This window comes from Microtus pennsylvanicus, chromosome 6 (assembly GCF_037038515.1).
Source record: "Microtus pennsylvanicus isolate mMicPen1 chromosome 6, mMicPen1.hap1, whole genome shotgun sequence".
Lineage (NCBI taxonomy): Eukaryota > Metazoa > Chordata > Mammalia > Rodentia > Cricetidae > Microtus > Microtus pennsylvanicus.
The window spans coordinates 116,320,776-116,342,239 of NC_134584.1; the positions used below are offsets into that span (position 1 = coordinate 116,320,776).

Consider the following 21,464-nt stretch of genomic DNA (forward strand, 5'->3'; position numbering starts at 1 on the left):
CCTCAGAGATAAGGAGAGAGCATGGATTCCCTGGAACTGGAGGCATGGATGGTTGTAAGCCACCATGTTGGCACTGGGAATCAAACCTGTCCTTTGTAAGAACAATAAGGGCTCTTTACCAGTGAACCATCCCTCCAACACCACTCCTTTGATCATCGTGACCAGCCACATACTAAGAAGGCATTCTGCCCACAAGGTACCTGAATGACCAAATGGGAACTGCAGAAATCCTTGAGCTTTCTGGGGTCTCATAGAGACCTTTGAACTCCCTGGGGTATTTCACGACTTCCCAGCTCTCCCTGGTATGGCAGGAATGAAGACTGGAATCTGAACAAGATCCAGCATAGTCATTTTCTAGTAGTGGCCTTATTTAGTAGTACAATAGGCTGCGTCCTGTGGACCTCCCAGAGTGAGGCTCCTTAAAATTTTACATTTGGAGCTTCTCACACCTACTAGATGCTTGACGGCCATCTACAAACGCTTGGGGATAGATACTGCAGTCAATGCAAAGGCAAAGACCTTCAGAGTCAGAAGAACCGACTCAGTATAATCCGTCTTTGTTACTTTCCTATTGCAACAAAACACCATGTGACCAAAGCGACTTGTAAAAGAAAGCGTTGGCCAGGTGTGGTAGCACACACCTTGAATCCCAGCACTCCAGAGGTAAAGAGAGGCAGATCTCTGAATTCAAGGCCAACCTGACCTACAAAGCAAGTTCCAGGACAGCTAGGGCTGTTACACAGAGAAACCCTGTCTTGAAAACAACAACAACAACAACAAACATTTAATTGGGGGCTCACAGTTCCAGAGGATTACAGTCCATACCTATCATTGGAGGAAACATGGCCGCAGGCAGGCATGATGTTGGAGCAATAGCTGAGAGCTTACATCTTCACAAACATGAGGCAGAGAGAGGAAAGTGGAAACGAGGTGCCCTTTTGAAACCACAGGGCCCACCCTCAGTGACACACCTCCTCCGAGGCTGTACCACCTAGTCCTTCCTAAACACTTCCACTAACTGAGAACCAAGCTTTCAAACATGAGCCTGTGGCAGCCATTCTCATTCAAACCACCAGTCCCCAAAATAATAGCTGTTTTCTCGAACACTTGGCATGTGGCAAGCACGGTGGTAGTAGCCTCATGTACATCAGCTCTTATCCACGTTCTTATAAACGGGCAGCATTCTGACCTTTGTGAGCGCGAGCAATGTTCAGGACAGTTTAACCTTGTAATCTAGCTGCCTTGAGCCTGCGGCAATTCTGCCTCTGCTTCCCAAGTTCTGTGGTGGCAGGTGAGCCACCATCTCCAGTAGCATTACTAACCTTATTTCGCTGACACGAATATCCATCCAGCAGTCAGCCTTCATAGCCTAACGTCATACTGAATAATTCTCAGACATGTCTTCACCATGATCTCTGGAGTGTGATCCCAGGGCAAAGGGATTCTGCGGTTGAGCGCCAGGTTCTGTGATAGCCGGACAGGCCCAGTGTGATAGGAAATGTGTTGAGTGAAGACACCAGTTATGGAGCATGACAGATTCAACTCCCCATTACTGATGCCGGTGTAGAGGAAGGGGGCCATTGGCAAAGAAAGCTGGAAAAAGCAAGGTCCATGGAGCCTCAAGTAAGAACCAGCCCGGCAGACACCTTGACTTCAGTTGAATAGATCCATTTCAGACTTCTCTGCCCTCCTCGGAGATAGAAGATAATCAGTCTTTGTGGGCTGGGGATGTAGCTCAGTTCTAACTTGCCTATCATGTTCAAGGTCCTCAGTTCAATCTTCAACACGACAAACAAGGCCTAGTATAATTCCAGCACTAGGGAAGGTGGAGGTAAGAGAATCAGGAATTCGTGGACTTCTTGACTCTCTGGGGAGGTTGAGACCAGCCTGGGCTACATGAGACTCTGTCTCAAAAATAAAATAAATTGGCGTTTTACCCCCCCCTCCTTTTTAAGTGCAGCAGATCAAACCCAAGGCTTTTAGCATGCTAGGCAAATGGTCTGCGATATGAAACTAATTCATAATAATAATAAAGCAACAACTAAAAACTAAAAGCATCCCTTTTTCTTCTATCCAGCTATTGCCTGAGCTCGGGAAGAAAAATGGGTGGGTCCATGGAACCCATCCAGTTCACCTGTTCTTCCAGCAGTTGGCTCCCCTAATGGACGAGCCTCTGATCCGCTCTCGCCGCGGCCGGCTGGGGGCGCTGCAGCGGTCGCCGGGCCGGATGCTAATGAGCCCGGCGGCCCCGCCCCCTGCCGGAAGTGGCTGCGGCGGGGGCGGGCACTGAGAGAGGGGCCTGGCGGCCGTGCGGGAGTCATGGCGGCCACGGAGGCGGCGGCGGCTGCGTCCGCGGCTCCGGCCCCGGGCGTCCCGGCCATGCCGGCGAGCATGCGGGGAGCCGCCGCCGCCGCCTCGGGCCCGTGGAGGCCGTCGGAGTCGCGGCTTCAGGGCAGCCGACAGCGACCGACCAGGGCTCGGGCCGCGGTCCCGGTGCCACCGGCCCGGGAACTGATCCAGCCGTCTGTGAGCGAGCTGTCGCGGGCTGTACGCACCAATATTCTGTGCACTGTGCGTGGCTGCGGCAAGATTCTGCCTAACAGTCCGGCGCTCAACATGCACCTAGTCAAGAGCCACCGACTGCAGGTGAGCTGGCCGCGGTGGGGGGCGCGGGGTCTGCCGGGTTTGCGGGGTACCCGGCCACCTGCGCCCGACCACGCACGGAGGGAGCGCTGGGCACGCACACGCACCGGGCCAGCCGCTTCTCGGTGGCGTGCCCACAACACCACAGCTAGCTGCCTGTTACCCGGGTTCTCGGATGAGCGACAGGTGATGCCACTAAGGCACCTAGGTGCAACCCCCGCGTTTTCCGCCCCTTCAGCGAAGCCGCCGGTGGGTCCTACCCGGGTGGTCATTCAAACGCAGCTGTGGGCTGGGCTCTCGGCACTTGAGCTACAAGTTTCACAGGGTTGCTAAGATCAACTCTGCGCCGGAATGAGAGGGGAGAGTGGCTTCTCTGGATCGTTAGGAGGAGGTCCACCGGTAGACAGCACGACAGTTTGAGCAAGACCTCCCCGTGTTACGTAAAAGGAGACAGTGACTTTCAAACCTGTGGTATATTCTGGAAGCTTGGTAAAAATCAGATGTTGGGACCCCACAGCAGATCTGTTAAAGTCACAGCATCACCGCTTTTAGAAAAGGAAGCTTCCTTCCACCATATGATCTCTGTATGCCAGCAATGCTGTATCTGGAAGACACCAGTCACTGAAAGCAGCCTTGTGCAGGCTACCCTGGTCGGATCTGAGGGTCTGCTCAGAGGGTTGTAGGCTCTGTCTGACCTTCCGGTAAATCCACCTTGGGCCCTTCCCATGGGAACTAATCAGCAGCAACTCTGAGTTTTAGTCTGTAGTCGGGCAGATAAGTGTGTACCTGAGGGATGGCCCGCCTTTACTTAGCAGCTGCTCACAAGAGGTGACAGTGATCTCACAGAAAGGTCAGTCAGGAAATGCCAGCAGGGCTATGCTGAGAAAGTTCTGTGCAAAAGTATGGGCCTCCTTAAATACAGCTCACTGTGGGCTTTGGCCTGCAGTTTTCTCTTTCATCCTAAATGTTAATGAAATTCTCCCTTTTTCTCACCACAATTTAGGTGAAAAGTGAGTGTGTTTGTAAGAATTCTACAACCTAATCCCTCAGTTGTAACTTGCATTCAAAACCATAACCTGCCTTCTTCAGTATCGTCCCCTTGCTGATAGGTTCCTTCATGTCTCATGTAGCCAAGCTAACCTCAGACTTACTATGTAGCTGAGGATAACGATAAACTTTTAATCCTCCTGCCTCCACCTCTCAGATGCTGAGATTGCAGGCATGCACTCTCAGGCCCAGCTTTATCGGATGCTGGGAATCAAACCCAGGAAGGAAAAATGCTAGTAGGCAAGCACTCTCCTGAGCTACATCCCCGGCCCCACGTTGTATGTTTCTGATTGCAAACCAAAGCCGCCAGTCTGACCAAAGGCTTCCTGGGTCTTGGCCGCTGTGACTCTAGCCAGCATTTCTTAGCAAGTCTCTTGCTCTTTTCTCTGGAGCTGCTGTTAGGAGCGCTGTGCCCCTCAAAACTTTGCTATGCCTTGGAAGCCCAAAGCTCAGGAATACACAAGAGGCCAGATGGACCGTGACGGGAGGAACACGTCTGAGTCAATACAGATCTGGATTCATTCGGTTCTCTTCTGAGGCAGGGTCTTACTACGTAGCCCTGGTTGGGTGGAACTCATTGTGTAGACCAGGGTAACCTTAAACTTGCTGGGAATAATGTTCCTGCCTCTACTTCCCAAGTGTTGGGACTATAGCATGTACCACCATGCCCTGCTCTAGCAAATATGGATGTCAAGAGTCAGATTTTTACTCAGATTTGAGCATGTCAGTATACTGGGGTCCTCTCTTACCTAGAGCCTGTGTGAGGTCATCTTTCCAGACGTGTCATTCATTTCTCAGATTCTCTTACCTGGAGATAGCAGTAAATAGCCTGGTCCCTCCCAGAACCCAGATGTTGAGCAACAGAAAGATGACCTGTTTGGCAGTATTTAAACCGCCTCAGAACTGTGGCTGCTCTATCCCTGTCTGGCAGCTCGCTTCCCTGTAACCTTGGCTTGGTAACCTCGGAGCCCACAGCCCCTAGGCATCTGTTGTCTGGTGGAAAAGGAGTCCATTTTTTTCTAATGAAGGGATCTGTGTGAGGAAGCCATACCTATGCGGAAAGGCCTCAGGTAGGAACTGTGGTCCCCTCAGGCTGCCACTACCCAGAGGCTCTTCCTTCAGTTCAGTTCTTGACTCTCAGAGTATTAGGGAAGGGAAGAGTGTGGCATGGGAGCAAATGTCTTTTTGTCCCCAAAAGGCTCTATGTGTTTTGGGGATCATGATGGATCAGTTAGGTATGTGTACCCCCTTCCTGTTCCAAAGCTGCTCTGAAGACTACCTGATTGACTTTTTTTTTAACTAGATATTTTAAAAATTATGTGTGTCTGTGTGTCTATATATGTTCACAAGTATAGATGCCCTTGGAGTCCAGAGAGGGCGTTGACTCCCGCGGAGTTAGAGATACAGGTGGTTGTGAGCCACCTTATCTGGCATGGGTGCTAGGAACTGAATTTGGGTCTCCCATAAGAACAGTTCAGTCTCAGCCACTCTTAGCCATTTCCTAGCTCCATATTGACTGACTTCAACTCAGTGGAAAATTTCATTGTCTGGGCTACAGCTACTTGTGTGATTCTAATTTCTTTTCTTGTTGTTCTGTTTTCCTGGCCATGATAATCTTTTATTTCCTCACCCATTTAGTTATATGGTTATTTTATTCTAATCCACCCCCAGCGGAATCCCTAAGCTTCTGAAGGAAAGCGAGTGAGACTGAGGAGCTATGAGCCACCTTTGCTTTTCCATGGGTTATCAAAATAAATGCCTGTCTATATTCCACACCCTGAAAGAAAATCTGACCGCGTCATCAGCCAGCTGCGCCTGCAGTGGGCTCAGTGGAGAAGGGGAGCCGTAAGCTTTTGGAGTGAGAGCTGAAATGACCAGAGGAAGAGTGGGAGGAAGCAGGCTCTGCCCCACTGCTGGGCATGCGTTTGAAAGCATGGAGGGCAGGCGGGCACTGACGGAGCCTGTTGTCAGGCAGCATTCATGCCTTAAAGCCTAGCTCAGTGGGTTCTGCATCCTGTTCCATCCAGCAGTGTGTTTTCCGTGATTTCCTGTGAAACTGTTTTAGAGGGGAAAGAAAGGCTGACAGGTTGCTCTGTAAGCAACAGTATACAGAGGTTACTGACTTCCAGTTTAGAATAGGTAAAAAAGCAGACTGGGCTCCTTGGGTGCTTTCTGTAAGGGTGGGGAGGCTCTCGGCATTCTGCCGCTATCTTTATGGTCTTCTCCTCGCCTCTCTTCAGCCTCCTTTCTCTCCTTTCTCTGCTCTATAAAACATTTTGGTTTTTATTTGTGTATATGTGTGTGCGGCCAAAGTGTGGGTGCTTAGAGATGCCAGAACCTGGCCCTGGATCCCCTGAAGCTGGACGGGGACCCAGTGGTTGTTACAGGTGGAGTGTGTGAGCTGCCAGCTGCCACATGGGTGCTGGGAACAGAACTCTGCAAAAAAGCAGCAAGTGCTCTTAACCACTGAGCCACCTCTCCAGCTCCTCTGCCTTTCGTTTGTGTATTTTTTTCCAATCCTGTTTTTTGGGGGTTTGTTTTATGGTGCTGAAGATGGAACCTGGGTTTCACTCCTGCTGGCAAGTGCTTTTCACTGAGCTACACTCTTGCCCCCCAACATCTTGTTTAGGACTGCCTTTATCTTTTGTAAATTCTTAAATTCTTAGAATACTTAAATGTTATTTAAATTTGATTACTTATTAGTTTATTTCATATGAGTATTACTTAAATAAAGTATTCCCACATTTCCAGCCGAGAAAGACGTGTTTGGTTGGAAGTAGAGCACCTTCTGAGAACAAAGTAAACCAAGGGGGGCAGCAGCGGGGGGGGGGGAGTAAAAGTGTAATGGCTGACTGTGTGGACACAAGACGTAGTCCCCAAATGGCAAGTGTTTGCGACTGTGTAAAGGACTGCAGGGGACTGCTTTCCTCCTGTGATCCTGTTGTAGTATACCATTGTGTCTCCACTCCCTTGAACTCACTGTCTCAGAATGCAGGAAGACATAGGCACCCCAAAGCCATATGGGGATCTATGATGAAGGAGTTGGCCCCCAGACAGTGGGGAAATGTGTAATGGTGGGCGGTTGCTGTGGCACAGGGGCTTTAGCATCCACCTGCACGAGTTTTGAGGTCTCATCTCCACATAAAGTGCCGCTCTGCCCTGGGCAGGCCAGGTGAACAACCAGTAGAATTGACAAGCTGGTAGTGAACATTACTGGGTGCAGACTACTCCCGAAGCCACCAGGTAACACAAATGAAGAGGCTGGGAAATTTAAATTACAGGCTGAGCATCTGAAGTGCTCCAAATCCAGAACTCTTGGAGCACCGACATGAAGCTCAAAACCTCAGGTTTGGGAGCATTTCGGGGTTTCCAGCTAGGGACTCAGCCAGGAAAGACTATGCAGATATCTGAATCTCAGAGTCAGTTCTGGTCCCAAGCACTCTGTGACGGATATTTCAGTCTGAGTTCCACTAGGTGTAACAGTAGTGCAGGGAAGGGTGGGAACTGCGAGTGTCCCTGGCTGGTGAAGTCTGCATGTGGGTGGTGTTGGGAAGTGTTGAAAATGATCCGAACAAGGTAATCCATGATTGAAGGTAAGTTTTTAAAATACTAATATGAGCCAGGCAGTGGTGGTACACACCTTTAATCCCAGGTAGAGGCTGGCTGATGGTCCATGAGTTCAAGGTCAGCATGGTCTACAGCTTAAATTCTAGGACAGCCAGGGTTACATAGAGAAACACTATCTCAGAAAACAAACAAACAAATATAAAATTAATCTGAGGGCTAAGAATTTTATGTTTTTAATTTTAAAATAGTAATTAAAGAGATAGCTCAATAGTTCAGAGTGACTGCTGCTTTTACAGTGTGGTCGACCAAGTTCGGTTCCCAGCTCCCACACGGATGCCACAACCACATGGAACATTAGTTCCAGATGACCTGATATTCTCTTCTGCCTTCCACAGGCCATGTTTGTAGTATGCAAAAACGCATGTATGTACACATAATACTTCACAATAAAATTTTTAGTACAAAAAATATATATCTGGCAAATATGCAGGATGCCCGTTTTTGGCAGTTTAACAGCTTGGGGCCTGATGATGGGGACAACTCTGAGAACAGACTGGCTGGAAGAAACTCCATCGTGGACATGTGCGCTAAGGAGTCAGGAAGCTCTTTCAGTTGAACACACTCGTATCCCTTTTCTCTAATAATATAGATGGGGAAAGTATGAGTCAGTTCAAATGCTTTCTTTTCTTTTCCTTTTTGGTTTTTCAAGACAGGATTTCTCTGTGTAACAGCACTGGCTGTCCTGGAACTCACGCTGACGAAGGCAGATCACTCACAAAGATCCACCTACCTCAGGTGCCTGAGTGCTGGGATTAAAGGTGTGCACCCCCATGCTCCACCCAAAAGTTTTTTATAAAAATGAAAGCAAAAAAGTCCTGGGGAGCATGGCTAGAAGCCACCCGAGCACCCTCCGTGGGGCCACTATGAAGAGCAGATATGTGCTGGAGAGATGGCGTAGGAGGTGGAGCTGGGATGGCGGGGGAGGAGGATAGGGAGAGGAGGGCCAGTGGTGACCCAGGCTGACCAGATCTATGGGGCCGGGGTGAGGAGGGCCAGTGGAAACCCAGGCTGACCAGATCTATGGGGCCGGGGTGAGGGGGGGGCAGTGGAAACCCAGGCTGACCAGATCAGCTATTGAGCTGGGAAACAGCAGAGACCCAGACTGACCAAGTCAGCTACCACCCAGGCCCAGATCCAGGGCCCCGAGTTGACCGACTGTGAGCTGACAGAGCATGTGAAGGCGTCAGTCCCATGAACCATAGCCACAGGATGTCTGTGATTCTGGGCAACAGCAGGATATCCAAGAGGAGTCTCAGCGAGGGTCCAGTATTGATGGTGTAGCAGAAGCCAGAGGCCCTGAGCCAGACCAGTGACTCATTGCGATGAAAGCTGTTTGGGCAGAGTCTACCGTGTGACACAGTGCAGCACCCGATGCTGCTGTGACAAACCAGAGCGTCACAGAGAGACAGGGTAGATGGGCGAAGTGACACAAGGACAGAGGCAGCTGCAGCCCATAGAGGAGCAAACTGCTGCCCGGGGGGTTGGCAAGATGTAGTTTTTAATATTAATTTTTATTTTCTTTACAAGGGTGGAGGGCAGAAGGACTGGAGAAATGAGTGGGATTAGGGTGCATGATGTGAAATTTCTAAAGAATCAATTAAAAAATTATGTTAAAAAAAAAACTGTAGGGCTGGAGATTTGGCTCAGTGGTTAAGAGTGGTTAAGGCTGCTCTTTCAGAGGATCCAGGCTCAATTTCCAGAATCCACATGGCAGCTCACAACTGTCTGTACCTGTAGTTTCAGATTATCCAACATCCTCACACAGATATACATGCAGGCAAAGCACCAATACACATAAAATAAATAATTTTTTAAAATTATATTTCTTTTTTTAAAGGCTGATAAACGAAATAAGGCTGCTGGTGCGGGACATTGTCAGTTGTCATTAGCAGGCACCAGTGGTCAGCGAAAGCACTAGTTTATTGATGGTAAATCTTGGCAAAAAACAAAAGAAAAAGGTTGGGGAGGTGGCTCAGCCCACAGAACAGCAACAAAAACAGCAAGCTAAAGACTGAAGCTAGAGAAATGACTGTGTTTAAGCGTGCTTTCCAGTGGTCCAGGGAACCCGAGCTCAGTTCCTAGCGCCCATGCATCGGTTCATTAACAGCCACCTGTCACTCCAACTCCAGGGACTCTGACGCCCTCCCCTGGCCTCAGTAGGCACTGTGCACATGTACAGACATGACACACACATACATAAATAATGTTCTTTAAAAGAGGATTTAAGGGTGCAAGCTGAGTAAAGTAAAAGCCGTGGATCCTTAAAGAGTGGTGGGCAACAGCTGTGCGTGAAGGAACAGAAAAGGACGATTGTAGTGACCACTTAGAGGGGTCCAGGGGAGCTGGAATTACATGCTCTGGTTAAACAGTGATAGATGAATACTTTCACTGGAAACTGAAGAGAAAGGAGACTTCAGTGGAAACGTGTAAATGTCCAGTGAGTATGAGTTTAGTCCAGTGGTTCTCAACCTGTGAGTCTCAACCCTGCGTATCAAATCACAATTCATAACAGCTAGGAAGTAGCAAGGAAATAATCTTATGGCTGGGGATCACCACCACTTGAACCGTATTAAAGGGTCACAGCATTAGAAGATTGAGAATCACTGCTTTAGACAGTGCCATGGCATAGTCCTGACGGAGTAGGCCGGCATTAAAACCTTGGAGAGATGACTGCATCTGAAATGAACAAAGGCAAGGGATGGAGTTTGGGCAAAACCGGGCTTCCTTCCCTTTTAATGGATGGGCAGGCAGGAAAGCCACATCTGATCTTCTGGAGCAAATGAAGGAACCGGTCCTGCAGACCCAAAGCTGCAGGACCTCCACATCACCCAGCATATCCAAGAGGACCAGTGAGGGTCCAAGATTGAAAGTGTAATAGAAACCAGAGGCCTCACACCAGACCAGTGACTTTGCAATGAACATTTGCACATACAGATATATGGATAGAAGGGTTCACTGCGTGACTCCCTGTATCACACTACAGCTTCTATGATGAGATTTTCCTTCTTTCTTTTTCTCTGAAAATTTATCCTGGGGAAGTTGCAAGGGCAGAGGGTGGACATGAAGGGATGAGAAATGAATGGGCTCAAGATGCACAACGTGAACGACACAAAGAATAAAGTTAAAAAAAAAAACGGGAAGACTTCGGCCTGGCAGTTAGTAAGTCTCACACCCTGAGTGCACAACAGATAGAGAGGAGGGTGTGTCCCAGGGCCTTGTACCTCTTAGCAGGATGCCAGAGGAATGGGATTTCTAGGTGTTCCGCAGCAGCTGGCACCTGAACTGCCACCCACTTCTTTCTCTAATGGCCCGTAGACAGGCAGGGCACCACCCACCCACTTCCTTAGAGTCAGCCGAGAGTGATCAGACATGAATTATGTCTGAAGCCACCAAGAATCTCAGGCCAAGAGTGAAAAGCCACACAAAGGACTTGAATTTGATCCCCCCACAGAACCCATGTAAAAATGCCTGAATGTGCTTGTAATCCCAGGGCTAGCAAGTCCCAGGCTAGTGAGAGACTCTTTCTCAAAAGGACTGGTCACCATTCCTGAGGCTGTTACCTAAGGTTTTCTTCAGCTTCCACACATAGGACATATACATGCATTTAAATTTTTTTAAACTCCTGATTGACATCACTTAGAGCCTGACATGGTGGTGTAAATATAGGCCTGTCTGCTCCAGAGACTGAAGGAGGAGGCTTGCTTGAGCCTTGGAACCTTCCTGAGCAACATAGTAAAAACCATGTCTCTTAAAATATACCTTATTTATTTCAATTTATTTGTTATTGTTATTATGATTAGTGAGGGGCTGACTCACTAATGGATGTCAGGACAATGTCAGGATTTCAGGATATGGTACACTCCTCTCATTCGTTTCAGGTCACTGGACTCATGTAATATCTTTACCCATTGGAGCCATCTCACTGGCCCAGAATAAAAAAATAAATAAACTTTTCAAAAGCTAGGCATGGTGACGCAGACATTCCAGGCTACTTCCGAGCCTGAGGTAGACGGGCAAGTGCAAGGCCAGCCTGGACTACTTAGTGAGGACTTACAAAGAGAAGTTTGGGAGGAGGAGCTGGAGATGGTAGAATATTGGGTTAGGAAAAAGTGGATTGCGCTTAGCAGAAACTTACCAGAAGTGGGGAGGTAGCTCATTGGTTAAGAGTACTGGCTACCTTTCCAAAGGACCTGAGTTCAGTTCCCAACACCCACAATGGCAGCTTATAACCATCTGTAACTCCAGTCCCAGAAGATTTGGTGCCTTCTGGCCTCGGTGGGTCCTGGCACACAAAACTCCCATGTACATGAAATAAAATGGGGTGGGGGTAGGGCTCTTCATGTAGGCTAAGAGGTGACTCAGTTTATTAAGTGCATGTGATGCAATGGGGACCCAAGTTTGGAGGCCAGGCCTGTATTAACGCTGGGAAGGGGGACAGGACGATCCCTGGGACCTAGTGGGTAGATGAGCTCCAGGATCTGTGAGTGTGGTAGGTGGGTGGATGGATAGATGGATAGATGGATAGATAGGGGGTTATTGGAATGACTTAACAGGCTGCAGTCCTGCTAACCCAACAATAGGTGACTGTGAACAGAAAGTCAGGAATTCAGTAGTTGTTGAGTCCACAGGGCTGGATGTCTCAGCTGGTCTTCTGTATATGTTAGAGTCCCAAAGAAGTAGGCTCAAATGCTTCCTTCTCTTGTGACCTTATGTAGACTTCAGCAGAAGGTTTAGCCCAGATTAAAGGTCATCCCACCTCAAAATTATGAACTAGAAGTGGATTCACACACTTCAAACCAAGCAAAAGATCTCTCACGGGTGTGCCCTCCATTTCTGGATTATAGTTCAGTCAAGTTGCCAACTAAGAATAGCCATCATAGTGAGGGATCATATCTCAAAAAAATAGAATGGAGGGCCAGTGAGACAGCCCACCAGGTCAAGGTGCTGGCTGTCAAGCTTAATGACCTAAAGATAGTCCCTGGACCCACATAACAACGATAAACTCTTACAAGTTGTCTCTGACCTCTACATGTGTGCTGTGGCACATGCATACACATACTAAGTAAATAAACATAATTTTAAAAGTAAAAACAAAATGGAGAATGAGCGAGGAAAATGCCTGCTGTTGACCTCTGACCTTATACTTGCACAGCACGTATGAGCACCTCCGTGTGTGAGGACTCAGACAGACACACTGGAAAGCGGAAAGCCACAGTGCTCCCAGTGAAAACAGGAGGTATTCTCAGGGGCTCACACTAAGAATGTGGTGAGGATGAGAGACAGGAATAAGAAGAAGCCTGGGGGGCGACTCTACTTGCAGACAAACTGGCTGGGAGGGTAGACGGATGCCTATTTCCTTATCTCTACTAACCTGTGGGTTTTGTAAGACAATTGCTAAGCAAGGTGTGATGGGGCACTCCTTAATTCCAGCACTCCAGAGGCAGAGACAGGCACATCTCTGATGCGTTTACTTAATCATTTTTTATCAATAAAAAAATCGTGAGTCAGATATCAGGGTAAGAACCTGAATGATCAGAAAAGTGGTGGAGAAACCACCAGTGACATCCTAGCTCTTCCGATCCTCCATCCAAAAGGACTGAGATCCACTCTAAGCCCTGCCTTACACCTACTTTCTGTCTGTCTGTCTTCAGTCTTCTGAAATCTCTATGGTTAATTTTGGTCAGCTAGTAGCCAGCTCCACCCTCTGATTCAAAGCAAGCTTTATTGTCATAATGCGATCAGAATATCGCACAACAGATCTCTGATTTTGAGGCTAGCCTGGTCTACATAGTGAGTGCCAGGCTAGACAAGACTATAGAGAGAGACCCTGTCTTGGATGGATGGATGGATGGATGGATGGATGGATGGATGGTTGGATGGTTGGATGGTTGGATGGTTGGATGGTTGAATGAACAAATGATAACTGCTGGATTTTACTTTTATAGGATGGCATAGTAAATCCAACGATAAGAAAAGATTTGAAAACTGTCCCAAAATTCTACTGCTGTCCAATCAAAGGATGTCCTCGAGGCCCTGACCGACCATTCTCCCAGTTCTCTCTGGTTAAACAGGTATGTCACTATGCCTTTTTCAGGATGGTTCAGTTTCCAGCAACCACCTGGCAATTTACAAATGTCTGTAGCTGCAGTTCCAGAAAATCCAGCACTCTCTTCTTGCTCTGGAGGAACTGCACACATGTGGTACATAGACATACATGTATGTAAAGTACCCATACACATACAATTTTTAAAATAAATAAATAAATAAAAATGGCATGACTAAGGCACCTTATAGGAAGAAGTGTCTATTTGGCTTACAGTTCAGAGGGATGAGATCCATCGTGGCAGGGAAGTGGGGCAGCAGGCAGGTGGCCAGAGCAAAGGCCAAGTGTTCGCACCTTCCACTTCAGGCAGGATGCTGAGGGAGCAGACTAGGGAGGCAGGTGGCTTTGAAACCATAAAGCCTGTCCCCAGTGCCATACTTCCTCCAGCAGGAGTTCACCTCCTGAACCTCCCCATACAGCACCACCAGTCACCTGGGGAGCCTGTTCTCATTCAGACCAGCACATGGTGTATAGGCATAGACTTGGCTGTGCTCTACCTGCTGAGCAGGCATAACCAGGCTGTCTTGTGAGGAGGGAGGGAACCCGCTGCTGGGGAAAGAGAGGTTGGAGACTGAAGAGATTGATCCTTAGGGCTGGAGAGAGGATCCAGTGGCTGTAAGCACATACGACTCTCGGAGAGAACCTACGTTCTGTTCCCAGCACACATGTCAACAGTGGCTCAAAGCCATCTGGCCCCACAGACACGGTACTCATGTTCACATGCACACATAGACACGCATAAAAATAAAATTCGATAAAAGTGAAATGATTGCTGAAGTTCTGCTGGAGAGCCTTGAGAAGGACATTGCAGAGACTGTATGTCTTAGTAAGGGTTTCTGTTGCTGTGATGAAACACTGTGACCCAGAACACAAGCCGGGGAGGAACTGCTTTATTTGACTTACACTTCCATATCATAGTCCATCATTGAAGGAAGCCAGAACAGAAACTCAAAACAGGGCAGGAACCTGGAGACAGGAGCTGATGCAGAGACCATGGAAGGGAGCTGCTTACTGCTCTTGCTCAACATGATCTACTCAGCCTGGTCCTGGGTTCTATAAGACCCAGGACCACCAGTCCAGGGATGACACCACCCACCATGAGCTGGGCTTTCCTGTATCAGTCACTAAGAAAATGCCCTAAAACCAGAGCTTATAGAGGCATTTTTCAATTGAGGCTCCGTCCTTTCAGATAACTCTAGCTTGTGTTAAGTTGATATAAACCTAGCCAGCACACTGTATATTCTTGGCCCACAGCACTTAATGTGTAGTTGAGAATCTGAATACACGGGTTGGTTCCAAGGCAGCCTGCCCACTCTGCAGAAGGGGAAGCATATGTTAAACTGAAGCTTGTCTGCTTGCAAATGCTATACCTGGTGATCACTGGGAAGCTGGGGGTGTGGGTGGATCTTATGTGATGCTGTGTCTCGTCTTAATTCCAACTGTGTTTTTTGCAGCACTTTATGAAAATGCACGCAGAAAAGAAGCACAAATGCAGTAAATGCAGTAATTCCTACGGCACCGAGTGGGACCTGAAACGACACGAGGAAGATTGCGGCAAGACCTTCCAGTGTACCTGTGGCTGCCCCTACGCCAGCAGAACCGCACTGCAATCTCACATCTACCGAACTGGCCACGAGATCCCTGCAGAACACAGGTAAAGCACAAAAAGATGGTGCTGAGTAGCCGTGAGGGGTCAGAAAGGGGGCTTCCTGGGGAGCCAGCCACGTAGGGAAATGAAAGGAACAGGACAGAACCTGTGACTTTGAAAGGGTTTTTTTTTCAATTCTTTTCTTGTAGTTTTATTTTCACTGGCGTTTTGCCCGCATGCATGTCTGTGTGAGAGTGTGTCAGTGTTACAGACAGGTGTGAGCTGCATGTGGGTGCTGGGAATTGAACCTGGGTCCTCTGGAAGAGTAGTCAGTACTCTTAACCACAGAACCATCTCTCCAGCAGGAAAAGAATTCTTTTGGAGTAGTAGCAGTAATAACAGAAGAGCACTCCTGGGCCAGGATCTTTTACTTTGTGTATGAGCCTGGGCCTGTGGTCCCCCTGCTGCAGCCTCCCCGAGGCTGAACTTGCAGATGTATGCACCAGTGCCCAGCTGAGCCTGAGATGCTGACCCACTTGCTTTGTATGTTTTCTCCTAAGGATTTTTATTTTCACTTACGTGCATGTGTACATATCACTGTGTGTGAATGACACATGTATGTAGGTTCCTGAAGAGGCTAAAAGAGGGCATTGGACCCTCTGGAGTTGGAGTTACAGGTGGTTGTGACCTGCCCAATGCAAGTGCTGGAAAACAAATTCAGATCCTCTGGACAAACAGCAAGTGTCCTTACCTGCTGAGCCAGCTCTCAAGTACATAGTTCCTGAGGCTTCTTTCCTATTCCCATTTGAGAATCTCAGCCTTCAGCACCTTCTCTAGAGAAATAGATTGCTGGGCACTGAAAGCTGCATCGTAACACAGGGTTCCATTTGTCTGTTTACTTTCATCCTATGGTGCTGAGGGTTGAATTCGAGGCCTCATGAATCCTGGGCATCTGCTCAGCCCTGAGTCACATTCCTTCCTCATTTTGCTTCTTTTTTGACACTGGCCCTGAACTCACTCTGTAGCTAAGGCTGGTCGTAAATGTTCTGCCTCAGCCTCTGTGTAGCGAGGATTATAAAGCCCCACTTTAAACTTCATTTTTAAAGATCAAATTTATGTTTGGTGCAATGGCTTTTGCTGTAGGTATGGTACTTATAAGTTTCTCGATCTGATTTTTAAGGTCCAGGGAGCCAGCAGAATGACTCAGTGGATAAAGGCTCTTGCTTTTAAGCCTGATGGCCTAAGTTTTGATCCTCAGGACCCACATGGTAGAAAGAGAAAACCGATTCCTGAGAGTTGTTCTGACCTCCATACAATACATGTGCCATGGTACATGTGTTCACACACAATAAATAAATGTAATAAAAATGTAGAAGAATTTTGAAAACTCCAGTTTGAGGATGGAGTTCATGTAACATAAGCCTGTAATCCTTTAGGAGGCAGAAGCAGTAGAGGTCCCAAAAGTTAAGGCCAGGCATAGATATAAGTCCCTGGAAAAAGGGAGTGGGAATGTTTCTGAGTGCAAGCTGAACTCTCAGAGATGCCAGAAGGGATGTCTTGCCACTGTCCGGATCCCACCTTTCCTGTGTGGTTAATGAGAAATGAAGATAGAGCGATGTAGTCAATGAAAACTACATTTTTTAAAAAAAAAAAGATTTGTTTTTTATATATATAGTGGTCTGCTTGCATGTCTGCCTATATTCCAGAGAGGGTACCAGGTCTCATGATAGATGGCTGTGAGCCACCATGTGGTTGCTGGGAATTGAACACAGGACCTCTGGAAGAGCAGTCAGTGCTCTTAACCCCTGAGCCATCTCTCCAGCCCAAAAGCTACATTTTAGGAGCCGAAGAGATGGCTCAGGGGTTAGGAGAGCTTTTTTCACTCTCACAGAATACCTGATTCTGGTTCCCAGGACACACGCCAGGCAGCTCACAACCAGTTCCAAGGGATTCCTACATCCATTTCCAACGTCTGTGGCCGTGTGCACATACTAACAGACACACGTGCACATAATTTTTTTTAAATCTTTTTTGTTTCATTTTAAAATTGGTTTTATTTTTGCTTTTCGCTGTTTCCAGAGACCCACCTAGTAAAAAAAGGAAAATGGAAAGCTACCTGCAAAGCCAGAAGTTGTCCAGTAAAAACACTGAACCACCAAGCGACCAGCCAGCCCCTCCCCAAGGCGTTCATGAGCTGGAAGCGGCAGAAGTGAAGCTAGTGGCGTCGCTTGAAGACTCTTGCAGCACTCATGCCAAAAAGCAGAGCATCACAGCACCTTCCAGGTGCCCCCAGAAGTTGCTTTTACCAAAGCCCAAGGTGGCTCTGCTTAAACTTCCGGTCATGCAGTTTTCCCCTGTGCCTGTCTTTGTGCCTACAGCTGACCCGTCGGCCCAGCCTGTGGTGTTAGGTGTGGACCGTGGTTCTGCGGCCGGAGCTGTGCACTTAGTCCCCCTGCCAGTAGGAACCCTGATCCTCAGCCTGGATCCAGAGGCCTGCTCTCTGAAGGAGAGCCTACCCCTCTCAAAAGTTATCAGTCCCATTGTCGAGCCGATCAGTACAGGTGTTCAGGTGAATTTGGGGAAAAGCCCTTGTAGTCCTTTACAAGAACTCGGGAGTGCATGTCAGAAGAGCAGCCTCTCCTCAATCAATGTGCAGACGGACCTGTCCTATGCCTCACCTGACTTGATACCTTCTGCTCAGTGGCTCGGCCCAGATTCCTCTGTGTCATCGTGTTCTCAAACGGACCTGTCGTTTGATTCTCAAGTGTCCCTTCCCGTTAGTGTCCACACCCAGACGCTGGTACCCAGCTCAAAGGTCACTTCATCCATAGCTGCTCAGACAGATGCACTTATTGATGCCTGTTTCCAGCCAGGTGGGATCTCCAGGGAAACCCAAACCAGCAGGATGCGAGACCCCACCCATGACCCTGTGCAGGTGGATCACGCTGGCCTGTGTGGGGACATCTTTGAAAGTGTCCACTCATCATACAGTGTCCCTGCGGACAACATCATGAGTAGCAGTTTAGTTTCAGAGACGGTCACTCATGGTCTGTTACCTCAGAATGACCCTAAGATATTAAGCCCAGTCATTGAAAAGTCTGCGCCTTTGTTACACTTCAGTGCCCAGAACAGCATGCTTCCCTCACAAAACATGACTGATAATCAGACCCAAACCATAGATCTACTGAGTGACTTAGAAAACATCCTGTCGAGCAACCTGCCTGGCCAAGCACTGGATAACCGGAGTCTTCTGTCCGACACGAACCCTGGGCCTGACACCCAGCTCCCAGCAGGCTCAGCCCAGAATTCTGGGATTGATTTTGATCTTGAAGAGTTCCTCTCGGCCTCAAATATCCAGACTCAGACTGAGGAGAGTGAGCTCACCAGCATGAGCACTGAGCCCGCCCTGGAGTCCCTGGACATCGAAACTCAGACTGACTTCTTCCTCACAGACCCCTCCGCACAGCCCTACGGCTTCAGGGCAAGTTCAAGCTTTCTGGGCCTGGAGATGTTTGACACACAGACACAGACAGACTTAAACTTCTTCTTGGACAGTAGTCCTCACCTGCCCCTGGGCAGCATCCTGAAACACTCCAGCTTCTCTATGAGCACTGACTCGTCTGACACAGAGACCCAGACCGAAGGCGCCTCCCCAGCTCGACACACACCTGCGCTGGAGAGCAAGGTTCAGCTGAACAGCACAGAAACACAGACCCTGAGTTCTGGCTTTGAGCCCCTGGGGAACTTGTTCTTCACCAGCAACGAAACTCAGACAGCAATGGGTGACTTCCTTCTAGCCGATTTGGCCTGGAACACAATGGAGTCCCAATTCAGCTCTGTGGAGACACAGACATGCTCGGAGCTGCACGCCCACGCCGTCTCCAGCTTCTGAAGGGGCAGCCAGGCTCCCCTCCCCTTGTGGTTTAGGACACGGTGAAAGGACAGCCGTACCAACTGGGAATGGAGTTGGTGGGGCAGCAGCTGTTGAGATTCTCTGCAGTTCTTGGCGTTTGTACTCGTGAACACAAGATTGGTGTACAAATGTGAGTGTATTATAAAGTGTAAGGTGTTGATCTGAAAAGTTTCAGTGTTGCCTACGTTTGCTCCTGTGTAGCTATTCTTTCCATCTTAAAAAAAAAAAGCATTTCACACTGTAAGACTTACAACCATTTAGCTGAAGCCAAGCTTACCAGATAGTAGGGCACAAGCTTTGTAACCGCTTTAACCGAATATAGCGCGCTTAAACAGTACCTCCAATGTCAGACAATGCTTGTGTGGCCCTGGCTCTGATGCTGCTGCCCTTTGCCTTGTCACGTCCGTTCTGACTTGGAAACACTAAGTAAGGGAAGCCACAGCTGTCTTTAGCTTTTATGACACTTTCTACATCGTCACTGCTGTCCCTTCTCTCCCAAGCAGTGACTGCTGCCAGCTTTGTTTGCTGTCCGTTTCTCTCTCTGAAGTTACCGGCCAGCACGAGAGTAGCAAGCACTTAGTATAACTAGTCGTCCTTCTAGTAAGAGTAAGGTCTCCAGACCGTGGAGTCAGCTTTGGAATCCTGCTGTTTCGTTCATCTCAGGCTCACCCTGCATCGTGGGAAAGTTTTCCTCTCACTATTGTTGGTCAAGAAGATCCCTGTGACCAAATTTATGGGATTGATTGCCCATGCCAGCAGGCAGCCAGCTGTGAGCACACAGTGGCCAGAGGATAGTCACTCTGTCTGGGGCTCAGGACCCCAGAGCTTCTGCCTATCTGTAAATCGGTGTTCCTGTGACTCCCCACTCTTTGAGCTCAGTTAATTTACTAGAGAGGCTTACAGAACTCAGGGATACAGTTACTGCAAAGGGTAGAGTGGGTACGAAAGGGGCAAGGGGTTTCTACACTTTGTCTAGGCACAACACCCACCAAGAATCCGCCTATTATCCTTGCAGAAACCCTTCAAACCCAGGCTTCTAGGGTTAGTGGCTGCTTTGTTGTATGGGTAGAGCTGCTTAAATCATTGCCATTAGTGATCAGCTTAACCTTGGGCACCACCCTCCCCACTGGATTGGGAGTTAGGGATGAAGTTGAAAAGATCCCAGTCTTCTAGTCATTAATCATGCTTTGGTCTCTCCTGTGACTTGTCCCCGTCCTAATACTACCTGGAGGCTACCAGCTACCAATGACCTCATAGCAAGCAAAAGCAACTTTTCTTCTAAATATTTTGGGGTTGGGGAGTGTTGTGTGCAGATACATACTTTACATCATCACATCCACAAACATCCTTCCCATTCGACAGTAGACCCTGGGGGCTACCCTGCTGCTTCCTGTTATGTACTTACAGGCTCTCTAAAAAGTAAAAAGGAAGAAGTAGAGTAAGGCATCCCTGTCGAGCCCCTTTTCAGTACTTGATAAGAGGAACATGGCCTACAAAGTCTTTCCTTCCACCTACCCTACCCTTTTTCTTGAAGGAAGCACTTTGGTCTGGCAAGTATATTATGCATACCTTGAGACTAGCAATTGTAGAATAGAGCCATCAAAAGTATGCTAGTCTAAGCCGGGCGGTGGTGGCGCACGCCTTTAATCCCAGCACTCGGGAGGCAGAGGCAGGCGGATCTCTGTGAGTTCGAGACCAGCCTGGTCTACAAGAGCTAGTTCCAGGACAGGCTCCAAAACCACAGAGAAACCCTGTCTCGAAAAACCAAAAAAAAATAAATAAATAAATAAAAGTATGCTAGTCTAGATTCTGTTGTGAGACATTCTTTAAAGGGGAAAGGTTGTAGACCATTTGCTTCAATAATCAAGAGCATTTTGAGGGGTGAGTGTGGTCAAACATGCCTTGCGGGCTCTCTGTGCTAAGTATAAGTAGATCATGGATTCTTAGGCAAATCTGAGTACACACAGCCTGGGGAACCATCCAGTCCTCCCTGGGAAGCCCTGTTCTTTCTGTAGCATATGCTTGTGCTGCCAAAAGCTGAACCCTTAAAACCCAAGGGGACAGATGATTCCTTAAGTAACTCGGTGGTGTTGCTGCTGTTGTGTCCCGCCCACCTGATAGAAGGCCTCAGAAATGGGCTAACACACCTGGCAGATGAGTGCACCCCACTAGCTAAACAGTGGTTTGGGTCACAGTTGCCTGTGAATGTGAGTTCAGAACAGACATAAAGCCTTAACTTAGATTTTCTGTTGTGTTTTGGAATCATCACTGCCTTAATGTTCAAGCATCTATTAAGCCCTCCGGCTGAAGGAGAAATGCATGTCTGCTCGTGACTTTTTGTAAATACAAGTGCAGCGAGCTATTGCCTTTAAGTTTCAGTTTTTGTTTCTGTGGCAATGTCTCTTAATAGTTACAGAAAAAAAATGGAGCATGTAATTGTCTTTCATGTGCAAGAACTGTCCCGACAAACCCTTCGTCACTTGAATTCTCCCACAGTTGTTTGTGAACACAGATTCGGTGATTAAAGAGAAACTAGAACTCTC

General features: G+C 48.2%; 1 protein-coding gene across 1 annotated transcript; it reads left to right on the top strand.

The window, feature by feature from the left end:
* The first annotated feature begins 2,284 nt into the window (after positions 1-2,284).
* On the top strand, positions 2,285-21,464 carry Atmin (ATM interactor). The gene is made up of 5 exons (XM_075977413.1): positions 2,285-2,646; positions 13,263-13,388; positions 14,875-15,074; positions 17,088-20,526; positions 20,715-21,464. Exons 1-4 carry the CDS (start codon positions 2,320-2,322, stop codon positions 18,898-18,900), a joined length of 2,466 nt encoding a protein of 821 aa, XP_075833528.1. The 5' UTR covers positions 2,285-2,319; the 3' UTR covers positions 18,901-20,526; positions 20,715-21,464.

Excerpts from the sequence above, each read along its gene's own strand:
- Atmin (XM_075977413.1), top strand. The coding sequence starts at position 2,320 with ATGGCGGCCACGGAGGCGGCGGCGGCTGCGTCCGCGGCTCCGGCCCCG. Across the intron at positions 2,647-13,262 it reads TCAAGAGCCACCGACTGCAG|GATGGCATAGTAAATCCAAC; the intron begins GTGAGCTGGCCG and ends TTACTTTTATAG. Across the intron at positions 13,389-14,874 it reads AGTTCTCTCTGGTTAAACAG|CACTTTATGAAAATGCACGC; the intron begins GTATGTCACTAT and ends TGTTTTTTGCAG.